We start from the raw sequence: 24,904 nt of genomic DNA, 5'->3' as shown, positions 1-24,904 counted from the left end.
GGAAAGGGAGCAAGGAGGAAAACAATCAAAAACACAAGAAGCATAATAAAACTGTGAAGTGCTATCTAGCAGGGATAGAGGACTAATATTACAAGTACTGTCAGAAAAGATGCATCTTGAGTAAGCGCCAGAATGAGGTCAACGACTCTGCTGTTTTGACTTCGGTGGGCAGGTCGTTCCACCATTTAGGGGACAGGGATGAGAAGGAGCGGCTCTGGAGGAAGGGGAGCGGAGAGGAGGCAGAGTTAGCCTTCTGGCACTGGAGGAACGCAGTGGTCTGGAGGGGATGTATGGAGAGACGAGTGTCTGAAGGTAACTTGGTGCAGTGTGGTCAAGACAGCGGTAGGTGAGGGTCAGTGTCTTGAACTGAATGCGTGCCGCTATCGGGAGCCAGTGGAGGGAGCGGAGCAGTGGAGTAGCGTGTGCGAATCGGGGCAGAGAGAATACCAGATGAGCCACAGAGTTCTGGATGAGCTGGAGTGGCGGGTTGTAGATGCAGGCAGGCCGGCCAGGAGGGAGTTGCAGTAGTCCAGTGACTGGATGAGTAGCTGAGTCGAGTACTCGGTGAGGAAGGGACGGATCCGGCATATGTTGCTCAGGAAGAATCTGCAGGTGCGTGTCAGCGTGGTGATGTGCTGGGTGTAGGAGAGCGCAGGATCGAGGGTGACTCCTAGATTTTTAGCGGAAGAAGAAGGAGAGAGTGTGGTGGATTCCAAGGGGATCGAGATGGGGAGGTCAGCAGAAGGTGAGGAAGAGTGGGGGAAAAAATACTAATACTAATACTAATATTTTGTTGAAATAGATCATCAGGGTTTCATTCATGCGCATAGCGGCGCAGCAGCAAATCCAAGATCTGTGTCTCTCTCTTTCAGTTCACCAAAGACCTGTTGACTTTGGTTCTTTCGGTTCTTTCAGTTTACTGAAGACAAAGGGGGGTGGGTGACAGTGTTTTGTCCGCGATGTTAGCGGGGGTGGGTGCTGACAGTGTTTGGTCTGCAGTGCTAGTTAGGGGGGGCACAGGGAGCTTGCTGTCACGGGGCGCTGCCCTCCCCCCCCCCCCCCCCTCTCACAACTGCCACTGTATTATACTCATGTCAATTAATTTTAACATAGAAATGTGTACGTGATGTTATACGATTGTAAATGACTGATATTTATTGAGGTTTTTTCAATGCAAATAAAAATATGAATGTATCGATACAATGTGACCTTTTATATTAATTAATTACAGAATTTACTCATAATTTCCACATCGTATCTGTAGCCATAACAATGAATAGTACATCTATAAATAACCCTCCAGCCCACCCTGCTTCGCTTCTATTTGATTCATAATGTACAGTTATACATGCAATGGCATCGTATGTCATATTATTATTATTATTTAATACACGAAACTAATGGTGTTAACATATTATTTACTCAAATCATCCACATTGTTTTCTGTATTTTAATATACCACTATAATGTTAAAGGTAGGGTATGCAATCTTTTCCGAAATGTATTTTGTAATACTGGTTGAAAGTCTCTTCACATCCTGATAGCAATCAATAATTTAAGTGGTCTAAATGTAATATATATATATACAGTGGGGGAAAAAAGTATTTGATCCCCTGCTGATTTTGTACGTTTGCCCACTGACAAAGAAATGATCAGTCTATAATTTTAATGGTAGGTGTATTTTAACAGTGAGAGACAGAATAACAACAAAAAAATCCAGAAAAACGCATTTCAAAAAAGTTATAAATTGATTTGCATGTTAATGAGGGAAATAAGTATTTGACCCCTTCGACTTAGTACTTGGTGGCAATACCCGTGTTGGCAATCACAGAGGTCAGACGTTTCTTGTAGTTGGCCACCAGATTTGCACACATCTCAGGAGGGATTTTGTCCCACTCCTCTTTGCAGATCCTCTCCAAGTCATTAAGGTTTCGAGGCTGACGTTTGGCAACTCGAACCTTCAGCTCCCTCCACAGATTTTCTATGTGATTAAGGTCTGGAGACTGGCTAGGCCACTCCAGGACCTTAATGTGCTTCTTCTTGAGCCACTCCTTTGTTGCCTTGGCTGTGTGTTTTGGGTCATTGTCATGCTGGAATATCCATCCACGACCCATTTTCAATGCCCTGGCTGAGGGAAGGAGGTTCTGACCCAAGATTTGACGGTACATGGCCCCGTCCATCGTCCCTTTGATGCGGTGCAGTTGTCCTGTCCCCTTAGCAGAAAAACACCCCCAAAGCATAATGTTTCCACCTCCATGTTTGACGGTGGGGATGGTGTTCTTGGGGTCATTCCTCCTCCTCCAAACACGGCGAGTTGAGTTGATGACAAAGAGCCCGATTTTGATCTCATCTGACCACAACACTTTCACCCAGTTCTTCTCTGAATGATTCAGATGTTCATTGGCAAACTTCAGACGGGCCTGTACATGTGCTTTCTTGAGCAGGGGGACCTTGCGGGCGCTGCAGGATTTCAGTCCTTCACGGCGTAGTGTGTTACCAATTGTTTTCTTGGTGACTATGGTCCCAGCTGCCTTGAGATCATTAACAAGATCCTCCCGTGTAGTTCTGGGCTGATTCCTCACCGTTCTCATGATCATTGAATCTCCACGAAGTGAGATCTTACATGGAGCCCCAGACCGAGGGAGACTGACAGTTATTTTGTGTTTCTTCCATTTGCGAATAATCGCACCAACTGTTGTCACCTTCTCACCAAGCTGCTTTGCGATTGTCTTGTAGCCCATTCCAGCCTTGTGTAGGTCTACAATCTTGTCCCTGACATCCTTGGACAGCTCTTTGGTCTTGGCCATGGTGGAGAGTTTGGAATCTGATTGATTGATTGCTTCTGTGGACAGGTGTCTTTTATACAGGTAATGAGCTGAGTATAGGAGCTCGTTACCTGTATAAAAGACACCTGGGAGCCAGAAATCTTGCTGAGTCATAGGGGATCAAATACTTATTTCCCTCATTAACATGCAAATCAATGTATAACTTTTGTGAAATGCGTTTTTCTTGTTTTTTTTGTTGTTATTCTGTCTCTCACTGTTAAAATACACCTACCATTAAAATTATAGACTGATAATTTCTTTGTCAGTGGGCAAACGTACAAAATCAGCAGGGGATCAAATACTTTTTTCCCTCACTGTATATATATATATCTTCTGTGGAAGGGTCAGGACTAAAAAAGGATCGACGAATCATTGCATTCGGTCCGAATGTAATGATAGGATGTCCTTCCTGTCTGTCAACCTATATTTGCATACCGCCGCGCAACTTGTTCGCGCAGACAATCGCACGTCATCAGCGCGGGAACCTTGACGCTGTGCAGAGCGAGCGCGAGAATGGAAGGCGAAGCGCAGCTACTATTTTTAAAAACATAATAACCGTAAATAAGTTGTTTACGTTCGTTATTATTCTAATGTCTAACCTGTGAAAATGAGACATGCGGTTCTGATTCCACCCACACGTCTCTCCTCCTGGCGCTGAGACTCTGCTCCGTGTGCGCATGTGTGATGGAGGGGGCGTGGCTTTGGAGACGCCTCTGCAGCGAGGGCGGCTCTATGCTTTCAAAACAAGCTGCAAACTGCTGGCCTCTCAGGATTTCATATCCTAACTTTAATTGAATAGGTGAAAGTTTGTTTTACATTGCGCCACATTTATATTCGTAATGTTACTTACTTCTACCTGAAATTATGATACTGTACTATATATTTGTGAATTATGAAACATAATTTTAGACCATTGTTATGTACAAATACATATATGTTCGAGTTATGTTCAAATATATATTTGTAATTTTATATATTTTAATTGTTCTTTACAACATTTAAGGTCTGTACTTTACAGTAAATCCACATATCACTGCATTAAATATTTCAGCGCCTTTTCCAATATTTTGAAATAGTAGACTATTACCTTTATTCATCTTACTATTAATCATTAAAAGCATAATTCGTGAGCCACTGTTAATTTACTTGATTGTTTGATATGTTAAGAAGAAATTAAAAGAACATTTCCACTGGGAAACTAACTTGTCTTCTATTTCGATCTGTAAGCATTTCTTTAACATATTGAACCACTATTCCAATGTATTCCCAGAGTTTCGAGTTCAATACGCAATTGCCGCTGAGAAATTAAGGGACGGATTATATCAAAACTTTGACCCACCTGCTAATAGAAAACTACAGAACTGTACTCATGTGCGGCTTCATTTTTAGTAAGATGCCACTTTCTTCTAATCATAAATGTAACCGATATGATGTACAGGTTTGTAGTTCTCTATTAGTGTGTGGGTCAAAGGTTTAATTTAATCCGGCCCTAAATTTACTCATAGGAATTTTCGTCTCTTTAAAAATACGCATGCGCGGCATTCGGTAGAATCCTAACAGACCGACGCGGAAAGGGGTCTGTGAACTCGTGCATCCTGCAACTATTGTATCCGACATGGGCCCTCGTTCGCACTGTAGCAATAACAGTGTACTGTATGGAAATACAGCGAAAATACCCAGTCGCGCATGCGCTTTACGAGTTTTAATGAGTTCAGAAGGGGCATGAACTTGTCATTTCCCGCTTGTCAGTAAGTTACTGTTGTTTTGAGTGCTGTGCAAACTTGATCAGCCAGAGGATGAACACTGTCGATTTCTTGTTACAAAATAGTTTATTAGTTGTCTTTTGAAGAAAATATTGAAATCATACGTTTAGGTCCCCATCAAGCGACAGGTACTGTGATCTCCCAATAGGGAAAATAAAAAATAGGGCTTTAACGGAGGAGAGACCGTGTGGACAAACTCTGGATAAAGACTTAAGACATTTGTCAGAGAGACCAGGAAAACATGAAAGTGTTTAAAGGGACATCCAAAACAACCCAGCATGACCTGTTGAGGAAATGAATAAGCAGCTCTCATAGCGCATTGCTACAGACTTGTATGAAAGTTAGCTATCGGTGAGTGTTATTTTGAATTAATGATTATTAAGCTACATTATTGTACAAACTATAAGAATCAGGTAAACACATTATCGCAACTGAGTTTTTTTTAGTCCCACTTGAAAAGCATTTATTTGGTCTTGTACTATTTCTGATTTTTTGTTTGTTTGTTTGTTTTTTTGTTTCTCTCACCTTTGTTAAACACCAAAAACAATAATCACCACCTCCTACCTTTCTTAATGTCACTGGGGCTGGTACTACTGATACTACAGCTGACTTCAGGGGAGACTTCAATCACAGGGGCCGTTTTTAAAAACTTCAATATGCCGCTCTGCATCCTTGTTCAACATACTATGTTTTGTTTTGAAGAGGAGTTTAGTCACATCTACGTGCATTTCTGCATCTCCACACAGTTGCATATCACACTGTACTAATTGTAAATGTACAACAGTGCACTCCAGATTTATTGATACCCGATTCAATGTAACAAAAGGTTTACTGTGAATTTACATTTTTTGGAAAAATACATTCAAATATATGATCAGTTTAGACGATCGGTGTTAGATGTCGCAAAAACATTTCAGTCCAAAGTTTCCTGGATTGGAATGTTTAGGGTATGAATAATTTTGAACCTTTTATTTTTATTAACAAATATTATTAACAAATATTCAAGTATGTTGGACAATATATTCTTGATATACTGACTGAATGTCAGAAAACAGTACTGTTGTCCTTCATTTATTGCAACAAATAATAATAATAATAAATAATAAAATAACGCGCACGCGCAGACTAAGGGGCTGTCACTAAATTGCACATTGAAGCTGTAGTGGCGAGGGATCATCTAAGAGAAATCTTATTTACTGAAATGTTTCTACATGGGTTTGACATAAAAATATGAACAATTGAAATAATTTGGAGGGGGGGGCACGTGCTTTGTCTTTTTACGATAATGTAACACAATTTGTACTTTTTTTACAAAGAACAATCTGGCAAATCACAATCTTATTATAATGCAATGATAATCAATATCTCTGCCTATTTTGTAGTGAATACACAAATAACTAGCAGCAAATAAATTAACCATGGTACACCGTAAAATTCAGTTATTTATTGTTTTAATATGCTTTCTCGGAAATTGGTACTCAAAAATGGCAGTAACTAGAAAACTGAATTGTATTATTGACCGAACTGTGACGTCATCCTCACTCGGAGACCACTTACACTTCTTGTACGTTTTTGCCAGGAATTTAACGACTGGGGTTCAAATATACAATGTTACACATGTTCAGAGGTCTTTTTATGCCCCACCAGTTCATAAACCCACCAGCTGCCACTGCTAACATCTTATCCAAAAGCAATATAACCGACGGTTTACTAATTATATGAAGACATATTTTCCCTGATTATGTAGTTTGTTAATGTTTTCAAATTTGCAGTGGTGTGTATAGACCCTGTTTCTGCTCTTCATTTCCCCCTTTCCCATGATCACCTGAAGGGAACTGATGCAACACTGTGAACCTCCAACCTAAAACATTGTCCTTTAATCCTGCAGGATTTATAAATGTCTAATAATAGGTCAAAGCTGTCAAAAAGTGAATTGTGTTATATTATGATGTCACAAGGGATTTATATGATTTGAAAAATAAATTTTTACATACATTTTTTTTCAAATGGCTTTTAAGCACAGTTTGAGAAATGAGACTTGACATAGTTTCAATTTTTAATTACTTCTTGAAAGCTGCGTACATTTTTATCTGGTTGTCTTGGTTGGATTTTGTTTTCATCTGGCTTCTAAGGGCTTAGACTGAGGCCTTCCAATTGTAATATTTTTAGTTTTAGCTTGTGCAGGTCTATATTTAAAACTTGTCAGATGAATCATGTTTTTCTTGATCTTTTTTTGAAGACTCATAGTTTATAGTTTTCTCTTGTGGTGATATATTACAGTTTTTGCTGTCGATATCAGAGGTTTTTCATACATCACAGCAGCTGTCAATTTATAAATTGTTTTGCTGTATAGGCAATACAGTTAGGTCCATAAATATTTATACAGTGACACAATTGTCATCATTTTGGCTCTGTATGCCACCACAATGGATTTGAAAGGAAACAATCGAGATGTGCTTTAAGTGTAGACATTCATCTTTAATGTGAGGGTAGTTACATCCACATTGGGTGAACGGTGCAGGAATTACACCCATTTTTATATGTGTTCCCCCAAGTTTTAGGGGCTCAAAAGTAATTGGACAAACTAACATACTCATTAATTAAATTGTGAGTTTCAAAACTTGGTGGCAAATCCTTTGCAGTCTATGACTGCCTGAAGTCTGGAACCCATAGACATCACCAGATGCTGGGTTTCTTCCTTTCTTTCTTTCAAATCCTTTCAAATCCATTTTGGTGGCGTACAGAGCCAAAATGATGACAATTGTGTCCTTATCCAAATATTTATGGACCTAACTATATTTTAAAAGTGGGCACTTGATTGTTGCTGTAATGTTATGGCATGTTAATTTTTCAGAGTATATTTTTCTCCTGCTGACAGATGCATTTATGCAATTTCCTCGCCACTTTTTAATCTTATGTTCTGTATTTATTTATTATATTATATATTGATTTTTAATTTAAGCATCATCTCAAAATGCTTTACACTGACTTTTGGTACAATAAGCTAACACAGCAGAACAGGCATAGTAGTATATAGAAAAAGTTAAGCAAACTGAAAGCAGGTCTTAATGCAGGACTCAGCTGCAAACACAAAACATTTCAATTATTTATACCAACTCATCAATTTTACAACTTAAAAATTCTTCATTAAGTAATCCTTCAGTAAAGAAAGGAAAGACAAATAAAGTATTGTTTCTTGGTTATTCATTTGAGTGTTATTTATGTAGTTATATATTTGTTGATGTATTATGTTGTAGAGGTCATCAGAGTCTGCACCATCATGAGAGACTTTATTGCAAGAAATGATTTAGTTTTCTGACCCTTTTCATCATCAATCTGTTATTTAGCTGAGTCTAAATTAGTGAAATAATAACTTAGTAGCTGCAGGTTTCAAGTTACTTATAGATACTTTATACATAACTTCAAATACCACGTCTAAAGAGGAAAACAAATCACAGAATGAATAATCATGCAAATCATTACTTCCACTGTGGCTTCAGTAATGCAATAGTGATCTCAGTGAGATAGAAAATCATTAGGCCTTTGGGCTCTGAGGCAGGATTGAGACGGCCTGATTCAAAAGGTCAAAAGGTCAGAGGCACAGTGTGATTCACAGAGGGAAAGCCTGGTCCGGCTATTTCTCATCCTGCTGACTTCTGAAAACACCCCTGAAGATACCCACTAAACACTGACACAATGTATGTGAAATCTGTACTAAGATGTTAGTCCCTTAATAATAATAATAATAATAATAATAATAATAATAATAATAATAATAATAATAATGTCATAGTAGTAGTAGTTTGTACAGAGATTAATCTAGGCCATATGTGAAGATACAATTGAACAATTATGCAATGCTGCAAAAGGATTGAATGCTGTCCTATTTTTCATACTCTTAACATTACTGTCATGAATAATTTTGTAGCAGATGTAATCACTGCATTCAGCACCACAACACTTACACATATAGTTGTTTTTTCTAGTATATTTTAGGGGCATAAAATGGAATCAGTATCCACCCACTCTATCTAGTGGCAGTAGTTACATATGTTAGTGTGTACAACACTTAGAAAGATTGCTCATCAGGACTTTTATGTAATTAGAGCAATGAAGCAGAATTGTGATGAATAGAAGCAACATTTTTTGTGGAAGCATGCGCATCAGATTGTGCAGGGAGCGCACACACGCCCCCAGGTGTTCAAAGCTTCCTATGTCAGAAAAGCATACTGGGCTTATTTTATATTCTATTGCATGAAATGTTGTATTATACTGCTGATATACAGTTTAAATGTGTTTATTTTTCTTCATGAGAAATCTGTCTGTTCGGGTATTCTAATGTCTCAGTATCAAAACATGAACACACCAAGATTGCTTACAATGTCAAGTGTAAAACTGGAATTCAATATGAAATACAAATTAATGGTGAGCAATTAGGAATGAGAAGAAGAATAAAGACAAATTATATCTCAGTATGTTTAATGTAGTGGGTGTAGGCAGAAACCTGATATTCATTATTATAGCTGACCTTTTAATAAATGGCTGTGGAAATACTGTACAGCTTTTACCACTGTGTAGGGAGAGTAATTTGTCTGCCCAGTTTCCTCCTGATTTGCTGTTTCGGTTCATCCCAGACGTGAGGCTGGGATTGTGAACAGGTTATGCATTGTTATCTTCACTATTCTTGAACAACTGTGTTAGACTTCCAGTTTAGTGACATGGTGCTTTATCTTGTCAGTAGATATATGGACCCTCAGCATACATTTCCAACAATGCTGGCTGCACTTTGTTGCGCAAAATATATCCACATGTATTAGTGCTCATGGCGCCCTTTACGAAAAGCAGTCTAGGTAGCATATGTACTCTGGTGCCACATATTACTGCCCGAGGAAGCCTGGACCAATTTAAATCCATTTGGCCTGGGCCTCAGACAGAATATGCGTGTGTTCTGTTTTACATCTATAAGAGCGAGTTAACCATTTAATTCTTGCAGCTGTGGGCGTTTTCCTCAGTTGTCTTGCCTGTGCAGTCATTCCTGGATGCTGACAACTGAGTATATGTGTTGTTCTGTATATCCTAGCAACAGCAACATCCTCGGCTCTGCCTGTAGAAATGCAGTCGAATCGAGGTCAGGCAACCGCAGTGGGCTGTGAAACACTTAACTCAGTGCAGGTATGTCTGAACACATACTGTTAAAGCATACGTAATAGTAGGGTGAAGAAAACTGTTAAGTGAATAGCATCTGATTATTTTTACCCTTCCATTCCACTATGGGATGATGAACTGTCTGTATGTTTCTTCTAAATAATACACGAAGATCCTACATTGATTAAAAGCAGCACAGAAATATACACCTGCTTCATAATCTAAATATAATCTAAACACCATTATGGCAACAACAAACAAATAATAGTAGTTTCTTAAAATGCATTAAACCTTTAGCATGCTATCTCTATTTCTCTAAGCTAAAAACATTTTGAATATTACATTTAAATCTCCCTACATATGTGTTCGTATCTCATTAGGAGGATGAATGCAATGGCCAACATGTATTGGACAATCTTTTTTCAAGCAAAGCAGGATACAAAATAAACTAAAACTAAACAACTAAAATCACTATATTAATTACTGGTGCAGTCATCTTTTTTTTTCTCATACACTATCACACATAACTTGAAGGAGGAAACAACTTTATCTGAATATAAAGTACAGTATTATATATGTAATTACCCCATTACTGCTAAGTTACTCAGAGAACACATTTGAGATCCATCCACTAATTAACATCCAGTTTAGTGAACATGTGAACACAAAGCAGGCTGGGACAACAAGTCAAACTTTATGTGTTTCTTAAATTGAAATTGTAGTATTTGAAGGCGTATTCTCAGTCGAAATTGAATGCATTTGAGGCATTGATTATTAATTATAGAACTAATAATAATGTTTGTGGAATATGGATGGATATATTTTAATCCTTAAACTACTTCAATGTTTGTCCACTAGGTGTCGCTGGTGGCCCACTAGACGTTAAAGACAGGGTTTTGCCCCTCCTCAGACTGTGACGGGTTTACTCGCATAAAAAGCTTTATTTAAGGTTGCGAGCGGAGTGATCTGCAGATGACAAAATATATTGCGTTTCGTTTACACTGAAATTGCTGAATACATATGCCTAATCATTCGGTTACATAGAAACTTGGATTCTGATGGATGTATTGGAGCTGTGTGGGGTTCATGGTGGACATGCTTATCGGGAATAAAGAGAAAGCTGCCGTCTGTTCTATTGTCTGCAATCGTGCTTCCTTTCTAACGGATTTATAAGTCGATTCTCTGGCCTTTGTGGAAATTTACAAATTTCGAAAAATCAACAGGGATTTACATGTAAGTACACCTGCAACAATGCTCGATTCAAACCAAAGACATTTCAATGAAGTTTATTTTATTTGTATCTGTCTATCTTGCTTAGGAAGCCAGGTTTTCGGACAGATCGTCTACAGTATTTCAGAAGAGGTAAAACAAGGCACCTCTGTTGGAAATATAGCTAAAGACATAAACCTAAGTGTAAAAGAACTGGATGTTCGCAGTTTTCGGATTGTTTCAACGTCAAAGAAGAAATTGTTCGAGGTGAATGACTCAGGCTTTCTGTACGTAAATGAGAGGATTGACAGAGAGGAGATCTGTGCAGATGCGGCCATTTGCTCTGTGAATATAGAAGCGGTTGTGAATAATCCTTTGCAGTTGTATCGGGTTAAGATTAATATTTTAGATATCAATGACAATTCGCCCATTTTTCCAGTGGACTCAGTACAGCTCAATATTACTGAACTCACTGTGCCTGCAGGGTCTCGTTTTCCAGTAGAGAGCGCTTATGATGCAGACGTGGGGTCAAACTCTCTGAAAACATACAAACTCAGTCCTAATGAATATTTCACATTGGATTTACAAACAAATAATGATAAGACGGTGTCTGCTGAGTTGGTGCTACAGAAGTCATTAGACCGGGAGAAGCAAGCCCTTGTGCAACTTGAGCTGACAGCACTTGACGGTGGGACACCCCCGAGGTCAGGAACCTTGCTGATTGTAGTAAACGTGCTGGATGCCAATGATAACGCACCTGCTTTTAATAGTTCAGTTTACAAAGTGTCGGTACGCGAGGACGTACCAAGCGGAACTGCTATAATAAAGCTTAAGGCGACAGACCTGGATGAAGGTTTAAATGGCGAGGTTGTCTATTATTTGAGTAAGCGGAGCCCACAGAATATAATGGATACTTTCGAAATAGACACTGACAGCGGCGAAGTTCGAGTGAGGGGGACAATTGATTATGAAGAAACTAGTGCTTTTGAAATCCGTGTTCAGGCTGCGGACAGAGGCGGCATGCCATTGATCGGACACTGTAAACTGTTAGTGGAGGTCATTGATGTGAACGACAACCCTCCTGAAGTTACTGTAACATCTCTCTTGAGCCCAGTGCGGGAAGACGCTCATAAGGGCACAGTAGTTGCCCTCATGACCGTTTCAGATGAGGACGGAGGCAGGAATGGCATTGTTCAGTGTCATCTCTCTGGGAAAAGCCCTTTCAAACTGCAGTCCTCTTTTCAGAACTATTACTCTTTAATCCTCGAAGGGGCGCTTGATAGAGAAAGGGAAGCCGAGTATAACGTCACAATTACTGCAACAGATGACGGAATCCCGCAGCTCTCCAGCATGCGAGTGATCACGGTGCAGGTTTCTGATGTGAACGATAACCCGCCACAGTTCCCCAAGCCCGTTGCAGAGGTGTATTTAAAAGAAAACAGTCCGATTGGCTCTCTGATATACACAATAACTGCTTCTGATCCCGATTTACAGGAAAACGCTCAAGTGACCTATTCCTTATTGCAGAGTTCAGTTATGGGTGTTCCTGTTTCTTCCATGTTTAATCTGAACTCTATAACTGGTGAAATACATGTCGCGCAGAGCTTCAATTACGAGGAAATAAAACACTTACCATTTAAAGTTCAAGCCACTGATGCCGGTGTCCCTCCGCAAAGCAGCAACGTCACTGTGAGCGTTTTTATCCTGGATGAGAATGACAACAGCCCCGGGATCCTGCCTCCCTACTCTGAGCACGGCTCTGGTAACACTGAGCACATCCCTTATTCTGCTGAAGCGGGATACTTTGTGGCGAAGATCAGGGCTGTGGATGCGGATTGTGGATACAATGCGCTGCTTTCTTATCACATTGTTGAGCCCAAGGGAACAGATATCTTCAGAGTTAGTACGAATACGGGTGAAATACGAACCAGGAGGCGGTTAAGCGAAGGTGACATAAAATTACACCCATTGACAATATTGGTTACTGACAACGGAGAACCGTCTCTTTCGGCGACTGTGTCCCTTGATGTAATGGTTGTTGAAAGCACCGCTGAAATGCATTCGGATTCCAGGCAGTTGCCAAACAAAGACGAGGCGTTTTCAGATGTAAACCTCTATTTGCTAATCGCCGTTGTCTCTGTATCAATTATATTTGTAGCGACTGTTCTTGGGTCCATTGCAATAAAATGCCACAAGACAGATGGGAGTGAGGACAGGTACAACACACCAATGATAACCACTTATCCTGACGGGAGCTGGTCATACTCCAAAACCCAGCAGTATGACGTGTGTTTTAGCTCGGATACACTAAAGAGTGACGTCGTGGTTATGAATCCACCCTTTCCCCCCCAGAACGGCGAGGTTTGCAATAGTGGAACGACGCCTTTCCGAAGATCCCAGTACTACGCAACTGAAAGACGTCAGGTAAGAACAAATACATTTCAATATATTTTAAATTTAACACCCACGTTAAGTTTTGTAAGCCTTATAATTTGCTAATGTATTAGAAAAGACTTTTTTGATTAATTTCTATCTTATTTTCATAACAACCGTGTATGCATCTGATAGCCCCAGTGTTGTGTAGAGCTGTTTTAAAATTGTACCTGAATCAGATATATAATGAAAATGGATTCGATTGATAAATGTCTGTGCATATTGTGGTTTTGTAAATTTATAAATGTTTAAGAGTTGTTTAGGTGTATTATTTCTAAAAACAATGTGACATGGAGTTTATTTTACAAATGATTATGTTGTCTAGTGGCATGGCTATATGTGTGCTACTCTGTGATATGCGGCTTGTTTGGGGAGTGGAAATGTAATTTCTGTGAAGGAACTGTCCGCGGTGCTGAACTATCCACAGACGGGCGCTAATTCATTTGTCTGACTTGTGAGGCTCTGCAGCGAGAGAGTTCAGTAGTACAGTCGTTTTCTTCCTCCTTTTTTTTAGTCATTGTGTCCAAGCTGTCCAGATTATTTCTTAATAGCAGTTTCACAACATAGACAAGCTGCCTCTGTCTGTTGACTTCAGATTATCGATGTCATAAAAACAGTAGGTATAACGATGTAGAAATGATTACCACATTGCCACACGAATAGATTACACATGATAACGTATTACATATATTTAAAGTGTTTTCTATGTTATAATGCATCATTTTGAAAATTGGTTCAAGGTAAAACATAATACCAACTTAGTAAAAGAAATGTGATGTTATTGTCTAGATAATCTTAAACTTTAGTCAGCAGTAAGTAATACATCTGAAGGTATTGTTTTTTTAAGTAGGAGTAGGAGGTAAGGAATAATAACATATTCTATATTCTCTCTCTCTCTCTCTCTCTCTCTCTCTCTCTCTCTTATTGAAAATTCTATCAAAGATTCCTTACCAATAGCAATGGCTACAAAAGCAAAATGATTTAAGTTTTACATCTCATAATATTTACATATTAATGCTTAAAATGTGTATTAAGCACGAAATAAGAACATAAAAACCAAAATTGTTTAGTCACAAGTGTTCTGACTGTCCCACTTTTACCCACACGGTGTCACTGTGGACTAACAAGGTGAGAAACAGACAAGTTATTGTGCGCTCCTCCTCCCTGCTGGAAATGAAATGCAGTCTTTCGGGCTTTGTTAGTAATAAAAGCAGTTTGGATGTGGCGTAGATAGGGCCGCTTGTGATTCTATTTGTCTTATTTACGCAATGCTTTTTTGTTTTATGTATGGCCGATTTTTATATTTTTCTGTGGAAAGTGGATGTATGCCTCTCTAAAGGATTGTATAACGATGACTTTACTCGACCAAAGAGAATGTGTAAGGATTATTTTTCGGTTCTTTCTGTTGTGTTGTTTTCGGGATGTGGTGACAGGACAGATAATCTATTCCGTTTCTGAAGAGGTAAACCAGGGGACATTTGTTGGAAATATAGCTAAGGATATCAACCTGAAAGTCCAAGAACTGGAGTCGCGTATGTTTCAGATTGTCTCCGGATCCACTAAGAAGTATTTTGAGGTAAATTTAAAAACTGGCATTCTGTTTGTTAATGAAAACATAGACAGAGAGGATCTGTGTCCTAATAGTCCAACATGCTCTATTAATTTGGAAGCGGTTGTTAATTTCCCATTGGTTTTATACCGTGTTGAAGTTAATATAATTGATATAAATGACAATTCTCCCACATTTCCAGGGAAATCACAGCATATTCGTATTGCTGAGTCTACTGTGCCGGGTGCAAAATTTCCACTGCTGGGCGCTGATGATCCAGACGTAGGCAGCAATTCTATAAATACATACAAGCTCAGTTCAAATGACTATTTTATCACTGAGTTACACAGCGAAGCTGGACACAGAGTGTCTGTTGAGCTAGTGCTGCAGAAAGGCTTAGATCGTGAGAAGCAGTCTGAGATCCATCTGGTCTTGACTGCTATAGATGGAGGGAAACCACCCAGATCTGGTACCTCAGAGATCATTGTAAACGTTTTGGATGCAAATGACAATTCACCGCAATTTTCCAGTGCCGTATTGAAAGTCAGAGTTAGTGAGAATGTACCAACTGGAACAACCATTGCGAGACTTAATGCAACAGACTTGGATGAAGATGTCAATGGCGAGATTAAATATTCGTTCAGTAAACAAGGACAAAAAAACATCCTCAATACATTCGCTATAAACCAGAGCACCGGTGAGATCACAGTTATAAGGAATCTGGATTTCGAAGAAAATAATGTTTATGAAATTCGAGTTGAGGCCCAGGACAAAGGTGCTACACCACTAGCCTCACACTGCAAGGTGCTGGTTGAAATTGTAGACATTAACGATAACGCCCCCGAAATTAAACTGACATCTCTAATGGACACTGTGAAAGAAGACGCAAAAAGGGGGACTGCAATCGCCTTAATTACAGTTTCAGATAAGGATGGGGGGAAAAACGGGAAAGTCCGTTGTTTTGTATCTGGGGAATCCCCCTTTAAACTAGAAGCATCACACAGTAATTACTATTCTTTAATATTAGGTGATGAACTCGACAGAGAAACATACTCTCTGTACAATGTCAGTGTTACAGCAACAGATGAGGGGACCCCGCCTCTCTCAAGCACCAGGGTAATTACTATACACGTCTCAGATGTTAACGACAATGCACCTAGTTTCCCAGAAGCTAGTGTTGAGGTTTATGTGAAGGAGAACAGTCCCACGGGAACAATTATATATTCCTTGTCTGCTTTTGATCCGGATTTAAATGAAAATGCCCGAGTAACATATTCTTTATTGGACAGTTCTGCCAAGGCACTACATATTTATTCTATTATAAGCGTGAACTCTGTCAGTGGAGATATATACAGCATGCAGACTTTTAATTATGAGGAGGTGAAAACGTTCCAGTTTCAGGTTCAGGCCACTGATGCCGGTGTCCCTCCACAAAGCAGCAACGTCACTGTGAGCGTTTTTATCCTGGATGAGAATGACAACAGCCCCGGGATCCTGCCTCCCTACTCTGAGCACGGCTCTGGTAACACTGAGCACATCCCTTATTCTGCTGAAGCGGGATACTTTGTGGCGAAGATCAGGGCTGTGGATGCGGATTGTGGATACAATGCGCTGCTTTCTTATCACATTGTTGAGCCCAAGGGAACGGACACATTCAGAATCGGTACCAGTAGTGGAGAAATAAGGACTAAACGACGTCTAAATGAAAATGACATAAAACCACACCCTCTTGTGATTTTGATTACTGATAACGGTGAACCACCTTTGTCATCAACTGTTACTCTTGATGTTGTGGTCGTCGAAAATATGCCTGAAATACAGTCGGAACACAGGCAACGGCCAAAAAGCGATGAAACGTTTTCAAATTTAAATCTCTATTTGCTCATCGCCATTGTCTCAGTGTCAGTGATATTTGTGCTGAGTCTCCTCAGTTTAATAGTTGTGAAATGCCACAGGAGGGATGACAGTTTCAGCGGGTACAGCCCCCCAATGATCACCACACACCCTGACGGGAGCTGGTCTTACTCTAAAACTACTCAGCAGTATGACGTGTGTTTCAGCTCAGACACCCTGAAGAGTGACGTCGTGGTTTTTAACGCACCTTTTCAACCCATGACCGAGGAACTTGTTAGTTTAAATGGAAATGACTCCTGTAAACGAAACCGTAAAAGCTCCCAAAATCTTGAGGTAAGCCTGTGTTTTCCCCCTTGTCTATCCTAAGTAATTTGTTTAATTGTGACCTTTTGTAATGAAAAGAAACAAGCTGGCATATTTAGCAGAGTCGCTTATTTTATGGTGTTTTTCACACATACATGGTTATCATAAATCAAAATGTATTTTGTTCCAGTTGTAATCATATAACGTTGTAAAACAAATATGTAGCAAATACTGTATGTAGCAAGACTTATTTCAGTTCCTGGCCAATCCACAAGATGTCTCTATATACTAACAATGTGAAATAATGAATCCCATCTCTCCTGGGCTCCTCCTCGTTTTAAAGCATAACGATTACAGAAGGCTTTGTTGGAGGCTGTCGCAGATTGTGTGCGGATCTGTTTATTTTTTCTCCTATAGGAAATGTTCACTTGGGTTATTTGCACCAGATAACACTATACACGGGATTTATGCAATTCTACACCTTTGTGTTGCCATGTTTTCTTCAGACAAAAGGGAATCTAATTTGACGTATCGTCTTTTTCTACTGCTGTGGTGCTTCTGGGGTCTGGTTTCCGGACAGATTACATATTCCGTATCGGAGGAGGTAAACGAAGGGACATTTGTCGGGAATATAGCAAAAGATTTGAAACTCAGCATCCAGGATTTGGAGTCACGTCTGTTTCAGATAGTTTCCGGATCTCAGAAGAAATATTTCGAGGTAAATTTAAAAACTGGCATTCTCTTTGTGAGTCAAAGAATCGACAGAGAGGAGCTGTGCCCTAATTCCATCTCATGCTCTGTGAATTTACAGGCTATTATTAACAACCCTTTGAATTTATATCGTGTGGAAATACATGTTTTAGATGTCAACGATAATTCGCCTTATTTTCGTACGAAATCACAATCAGTAAATGTTGCCGAATCCACATTGCCAGGAGTGCGATTTCCATTACTTAGTGCATATGACGCGGATGTCGGAAAAAACTCGGTTAGCACGTACAAGCTCAGTCCAAACGAGCACTTCTCCCTTGATTTACACAAAGGCAGCGAGAGTGTGTCTGCGGAGTTAGTGCTGCAGAAAGCTTTAGACCGAGAGAAACAGCCTGTGATCCATCTAGTGCTGACTGCTGTTGATGGGGGGAACCCACCCCGGTCTGGGACATCGGAAATTATAGTTAATGTTTTAGATAATAACGATAATACTCCAGTTTTTAACAGACAGCTGTACAAAGTCCGTGTATTTGAAAATGTGCCTATAGGAACATCTATAATAACTTTAAATGCCACGGATTTGGATGAAGGTATAAATAGTGAAATTGTTTACTCCTTCAGTAAGCATGAACAGGATAACGTGTTCCATGTGTTCGACATAGACCCAAATACGGGGGAAATTACAGTTAAGGGGAATATTGATTTTGAACAAAACAATGCGTATGAAATCCGTGCTCAGGCTCACGACAAAGGCCTTCCCCCGATGGCCTCACATTGTAAGATTTTGGTTGAGGTTATAGATGTTAATGACAACGCCCCTGAAATAGCTGTAACGTCTATTTTGAACACCATCAAAGAAGACGCAAATATTGGCACAGCGATTGCTCTAATTACTGTCTTGGATAAAGATGGTGGCAAAAATGGGAATATAAATTGTTATATTTCTGGAGATGTTCCCTTTAAACTGGAGGGAAATTACAAGAACTATTACTCTTTAGTGGTCGGGGGGGCGCTGGACCGAGAGAGCGCTTCTCAGTACAATGTCACCATCACAGCAGCGGATGAAGGGACCCCTCCTCTCTCCAGCACCAGCGTTATTACTGTACACGTTTCAGATGTGAACGACAACGCGCCGCGCTTTATAAAACCTGTTTATGAAGTGTATGTGAAGGAGAACAACCCAGTAGGCGCGGTTATACACACTGTGTCTGCGTTTGATCCGGATTTAGATGACAATGCCCGAGTGACTTATTCTTTACTGGAGAATTCCAACACAGGAGTTCCAGTTTCTACTGCAGTGAATGTGAACTCTGTCAGTGGAGATATATACAGCATGCAGACTTTTAATTATGAGGAGGTGAAAACGTTCCAGTTTCAGGTTCAGGCCACTGATGCCGGTGTCCCTCCACAAAGCAGCAACGTCACTGTGAGCGTTTTTATCCTGGATGAGAATGACAACAGCCCCGGGATCCTGCCTCCCTACTCTGAGCACGGCTCTGGTAACACTGAGCACATCCCTTATTCTGCTGAAGCGGGATACTTTGTGGCGAAGATCAGGGCTGTGGATGCGGATTGTGGATACAATGCGCTGCTTTCTTATCACATTGTTGAGCCCAAGAGAACGGATCTGTTCCGAATCAGCACCAGCACTGGAGAAATAAGGACTAAGAGACGTCTGAGTGAGAATGACTTGAAAACGCATCCATTGGTCATTCTGGTTTCTGACAGCGGAGAGCCATCCTTATCGGCCACCGTGTCTATTGATGTCGTTGCTGTCGAGAGCGCGGCTGAAATGCAGTCAGAGTTTCGTCATGTGCAAAAGAAGGAAGACGGGTTTTCTCATTTAAATCTCTATTTGCTCATCGCGGTTGTCTCAGTGTCAGTGATATTTGTGCTGAGTCTCCTCAGTTTAATAGTTGTGAAATGCCACAGGAGGGATGACAGTTTCAGCGGGTACAGCCCCCCAATGATCACCACACACCCTGACGGGAGCTGGTCTTACTCTAAAACTACTCAGCAGTATGACGTGTGTTTCAGCTCAGACACCCTGAAGAGTGACGTCGTTGTTTTTAACTCACCGTTTCCTCCTGAAGATGGAGATCTGATTAGTATTACTGGGACCGACTCTGTTAGAAGGAATCAAACCATTTCCAAAAAGACAGAGGTAAGCATATCCCATTGCTTTTTTAAGGTGTTGATGTGTAGGCATAGCAAAATTACATCTGCATTCACTATTATTGGTCAGTTTTTTCAAGTGTTTTGAATTATTATCGTGTGATTCATTTGAAAATGCAACCTGTTCAGGTAGATATATTGAATTTATTGTGGATTGAACGTCTCCTTGCCGAAAGCAGTTTGACCAAAACACTGTGATTAACTGTTTTTTGTAGGTATTTCAAAATCAAATTTAGATCACATAGTTGTTTTATTTTTGTCATGTTTATTGTCGGTTATTTTAATAGTGATGCTTTCGTTTACATTGAATTCGGTGATTACATTCTCTAAATTGTTAATGGAAAGAGAAATAGCCTAGCTTGTTCAATTAAATCTATTTTGTTTAGGCCTGTAGATTTAATCTACTTTTTATATGACATGTTGATCTAACACATGTATGAAGGAACATGAACTATGATGTTTTAAATTGAAGGAGCTTGTTTCTGTAGCTGGGAAATGTTGTCTTCAGATATGGAATGCCCTTCTCTAAGGAAAAGAGTTCACGTTGGTTTATTATTCCCTGTTTAATAAACAGCACAAACAGTTGAATTTCATAGTAATCTTTCTGTCCATGCTGATGTATATTTCTCATAAATAATACATTACGAATGTTCTTCCCCAAATTGTATGCACCGTCATAGGAGTAGGTTTAGTACGCATTTCTGCGCGTTTTCATATTATAAAATGATCGGAAACATGTATTAAATCACTGAAAAGTAGAAGATAACCTGGATGGACACGTTTTGTTGTACATTTTGATTTCACTTACCCACACGGTGTCGCCGTTCACTAACAAAGTGGAAGTTTTAGTGATGCATTTACTGGCTCCTCCTTATACAGTAAAAACGCAAACATCATCCTGGGCTTTGTTATACAAAGGCACAGAAAGGCTGTGCGACACAGATGTCTGTTTTGTGATGCATTTTTTATTGAAACAAAATGTGTATTAACGATTAATTTATATTTAACGGCACGTAGGATTGTACAATTTTACATTTTGCTGAAAATGATTTTAGAAAAACAAAGAGGATCCAGTTGGATATTTTTAAATTTTATTCTCATGCTTTGTCATTTGGATCTTGTTTCCGGACAAATAATGTATTCAGTTGCTGAAGAGGTAAACCAAGGGACTTCGGTTGGAAATATAGCTAAGGATTTAAATATCAATGTTCAGGAATTGGAATCACGAATGTTTCAGATTGTGTCCGGATCCAGCAAGAAATATTTTGAGGTAAATATTAAAACTGGCATTCTCTATGTGAAGGAAAGAATCGACAGAGAGGAGCTGTGTCCTAACAGTCCCAAATGTTTGGTAACTGTAGAAGCTATGATATATCTTCCTGTACATTTATATCGTGTGGAAATTAATATTCTGGACATTAACGACAACGCGCCTTCTTTTCGCGTGAAATCGCAGCATCTAAACATTACTGAGTCGACTTTACCTGGAATGCGTTATCCCTTGTTGAGCGCCTATGACGCTGATGTGGGCAGTAATTCTGTGAATACATATAAACTCAGTCCAAATGAGTATTTTTCCCTGGATTTACAGCGAGGTAGTGATCACAGTGTGTCTGCTGAGTTAGTGCTGCAGAAAGCTTTAGACCGAGAGAAACAGCATATTATTCCTCTCGTGTTGACTGCCGTGGATGGAGGAAAACCCCCGCGGTCTGGGACCCTGCAGGTCCAGGTGAATGTGTTAGACATCAATGATAACAGCCCTGTTTTCAGTAGCCCACTGTACAAGGTTAAGGTACATGAAAATATTCCATTCGGGACATCAATAATAAACATTAATGCAACAGATTCAGATGAAGGTATGAACAGTAAAATCGTCTACTCATTCAATACACATGCGAACGAGAATATATTTTCTGTTTTTGCCGTTGACCCGGACACTGGTGAGATTACTGTCAAGGGTGACATTGATTTCGAAGAAAACCGTGTCTATGAAATTCGTGCCCAGGCCCATGATAAAGGCCAATCCCCGATGGCTTCACACTGTAAGGTGCTTGTTGAAGTCATCGATGTTAATGATAATGCCCCAGAGATTTCCATTACATCTGTTTTAAACACTGTGAAAGAGGATGCTAAAACAGGTACAGTAATTGCCCTAATTACTATTTCAGATAAGGATGGTGGTGAAAATGGGAATGTGCTTTGTCAAATCGCCGAAACAGTCCCATTTGAACTTAAGCCGTCGTATAAGAACTATTACTCTTTAGTGGTCGGGGGGGCGCTGGACCGAGAGAGCGCTTCTCAGTACAATGTCACCATCACAGCAGCGGATGAAGGGACCCCTCCTCTCTCCAGCACCAGCGTTATTACTGTACACGTTTCAGATGTGAACGACAACGCGCCGCGCTTTATAAAACCTGTTTATGAAGTGTATGTGAAGGAGAACAACCCAGTAGGCGCGGTTATACACACTGTGTCTGCGTTTGATCCGGATTTAGATGACAATGCCCGAGTGACTTATTCTTTACTGGAGAATTCCAACACAGGAGTTCCAGTTTCTACTGCAGTGAATGTGAACTCTGTCAGTGGAGATATATACAGCATGCAGACTTTTAATTATGAGGAGGTGAAAACGTTCCAGTTTCAGGTTCAGGCCACTGATGCCGGTGTCCCTCCACAAAGCAGCAACGTCACTGTGAGCGTTTTTATCCTGGATGAGAATGACAACAGCCCCGGGATCCTGCCTCCCTACTCTGAGCACGGCTCTGGTAACACTGAGCACATCCCTTATTCTGCTGAAGCGGGATACTTTGTGGCGAAGATCAGGGCTGTGGATGCGGATTGTGGATACAATGCGCTGCTTTCTTATCACATTGTTGAGCCCAAGAGAACGGATCTGTTCCGAATCAGCACCAGCACTGGAGAAATAAGGACTAAGAGACGTCTGAGTGAGAATGACTTGAAAACGCATCCATTGGTCATTCTGGTTTCTGACAGCGGAGAGCCATCCTTATCGGCCACCGTGTCTATTGATGTCGTTGCTGTCGAGAGCGCGGCTGAAATGCAGTCAGAGTTTCGTCATGTGCAAAAGAAGGAGGACGGGTTTTCTCATTTAAATCTCTATTTGCTCATCGCGGTTGTCTCAGTGTCAGTGATATTTGTGCTGAGTCTCCTCAGTTTAATAGTTGTGAAATGCCACAGGAGGGATGACAGTTTCAGCGGGTACAGCCCCCCAATGATCACCACACACCCTGACGGGAGCTGGTCTTACTCTAAAACTACTCAGCAGTATGACGTGTGTTTCAGCTCAGACACCCTGAAGAGTGACGTCGTTGTTTTTAACTCTCCGTTTCCGCCTCAAGATGGGGATCTGATTAGTATTACTGGGACTGACACTCTGAAAGGACATCGGGCGGTGTCCCAAACATGTGAGGTAAGCAATTAAATATCGTTGTATATATTATAATGTAACATTTCTTGCATTCTCAATAAGTATTTTTATCATCCAAATCCTTAACATCTGTTCATGGCTTTCAGTATCTAAACGCATCCATATTTATGTAATATTAGTCCTCTATCCCTGCTAGATAGCACTTCACAGTTTTATTATGCTCCTTGCACTTTTGATTGTTTTCCTCCTTGCTCCCTTTCCCGTGACCCTACATCTTGACAGCACTTAGCTTTCACCGTCCAGGATGTAGGACCTCACTTACTGTACTTGTGTAAATTGTAAATTGGAATTTGTAAAATGTACTTTGAATTGCTGTTTTAACCAAATTGAATTTGTAATGATTGATGCCTTGTACTTCTCTTTATCTTTGCACTTTGTTTGCACTTATGTTGTAAGTCGCCCATGATAAGGGCGTCTGCCAAAGAAATAATAATAAAAAAATAATAATATATATGTGGCTTTATACATAAAGCATTCAAACAAACAATCGTATTCTCCTTGGAAGTAGATCAATATATCTGACGTTATTGTACATGCTAACAAGAGGTTTGACTGTTCAGGAGTGGTGAGTTATCTTTCTGAATTATGTATCTGAAGTGGTGATATTGAGGACACAGTTCCCTAGTCTGGTTCCCACCTCATTAACCAGGTTTGTTACATGCTAAGAGTGCGTTAAGGACATCTCGTTTAGGCATCTATCCATATATCTGCCTCTCTGCGTCTCTGTCCCCCTCTCTTTCTTGATATATAATATAGTATTATATATAACCAGTATATATTTAACGATATTTTGAAATGTAGCTTTCAAAAATGCTAAACGCTTATATTGTAATATACTGTAGCTGTAAGAACATAAGTCCTGAATATGTTAAACTGCTTCCTCTCACCTCAATAGGTTATATTATTATTATTTTAACATTTATAATTTTTATTATTTTGTATTATTATTTTATTATTATTTGTAGTAGTAGTAATATTATAATAATTTAATAAAACTGAAGATATTACCTTGCTTTTCAAAAAGTAATGTTATATAATCATGAATTCATTTACTGGTTGCTTATGATGCTTTTTCAGTTATTTTAAGCTTCCCACAACATGCATGTAAAGAGCTTTACCTGAGTGTGCACACGTACTTATATTCTGTTAATTAAGATTGCATCGATTTTAAATATTAAAGATTGCGAACTTTGGGGTAGTTCTGCCGTCACCCGCTAATTAAAAATGTTGTACATCAAAATAAATGCTAACTTATTTTACTGTGAAATAGGAAATGTGATTTATTTGTTCCCCCCTCATATAAACGTGTATGTTGTCACAGATCATAATACAAATATACGTTTTACTTCATCTTACCTGTAGAAGGACATTATCGTTAATAAAAAAATAGACAGTATGATATTAAGTTTTCTTATGGTGATGTTGGTTTCATTGACTTCCTCAGTAATACACACGGTGTCGCTATTGACCAGCGACTGGCAGATTAGGA

General features: G+C 39.7%; 4 protein-coding genes across 6 annotated transcripts in view; all 4 read left to right on the top strand.

Moving 5' to 3' along the window:
• Window positions 1–24,904, top strand: part of LOC136763045 (protocadherin alpha-C2) — a 155,939-nt gene that overhangs the window by 29,762 nt on the left and 101,273 nt on the right. For 2 of the 3 annotated variants that reach the window (XM_066716748.1, XM_066716747.1), the window contains exon 2: window positions 13,295–13,366. In XM_066716748.1, the coding sequence (XP_066572845.1) occupies window positions 13,295–13,366 (72 nt within the window). Of the gene's footprint in view, window positions 1–13,294; window positions 13,367–17,458; window positions 19,957–24,904 lie in introns of those variants that run through there. The other variant, XM_066716753.1, reaches the window with a different exon arrangement.
• Window positions 10,699–13,267, top strand: LOC136763502 (protocadherin alpha-4; the record flags this gene model as incomplete). The annotated part of the gene is made up of 1 exon (XM_066717554.1): window positions 10,699–13,267. A coding segment is annotated over exon 1 (2,283 nt), but the record flags the coding sequence as incomplete, so codon positions are not given.
• Window positions 14,608–17,199, top strand: LOC136763047 (protocadherin alpha-8-like). Its single transcript, XM_066716763.1, has one exon. The coding sequence runs from the start codon at window positions 14,697–14,699 to the stop codon at window positions 17,142–17,144; it is 2,448 nt and encodes an 815-aa protein (XP_066572860.1). The 5' UTR covers window positions 14,608–14,696; the 3' UTR covers window positions 17,145–17,199.
• Window positions 20,908–23,424, top strand: LOC136763048 (protocadherin alpha-8-like). Its single transcript, XM_066716764.1, has one exon. The coding sequence runs from the start codon at window positions 21,013–21,015 to the stop codon at window positions 23,407–23,409; it is 2,397 nt and encodes a 798-aa protein (XP_066572861.1). The 5' UTR covers window positions 20,908–21,012; the 3' UTR covers window positions 23,410–23,424.

Source organism: Amia ocellicauda, chromosome 11 (genome assembly GCF_036373705.1).
Source record: "Amia ocellicauda isolate fAmiCal2 chromosome 11, fAmiCal2.hap1, whole genome shotgun sequence".
NCBI classification, from domain to species: Eukaryota; Metazoa; Chordata; class Actinopteri; order Amiiformes; family Amiidae; genus Amia; species Amia ocellicauda.
The sequence above is the reverse complement of the archived record's forward strand: the minus strand, read 5'-3'. Positions and strand labels throughout refer to the sequence as shown.

Bases quoted from the DNA above. Each gene is read 5' to 3' on its own strand.
- LOC136763048 (XM_066716764.1), top strand. From the start codon at position 21,013: ATGATTTTAGAAAAACAAAGAGGATCCAGTTGGATATTTTTAAATTTT.
- LOC136763047 (XM_066716763.1), top strand. From the start codon at position 14,697: ATGTATGCCTCTCTAAAGGATTGTATAACGATGACTTTACTCGACCAA.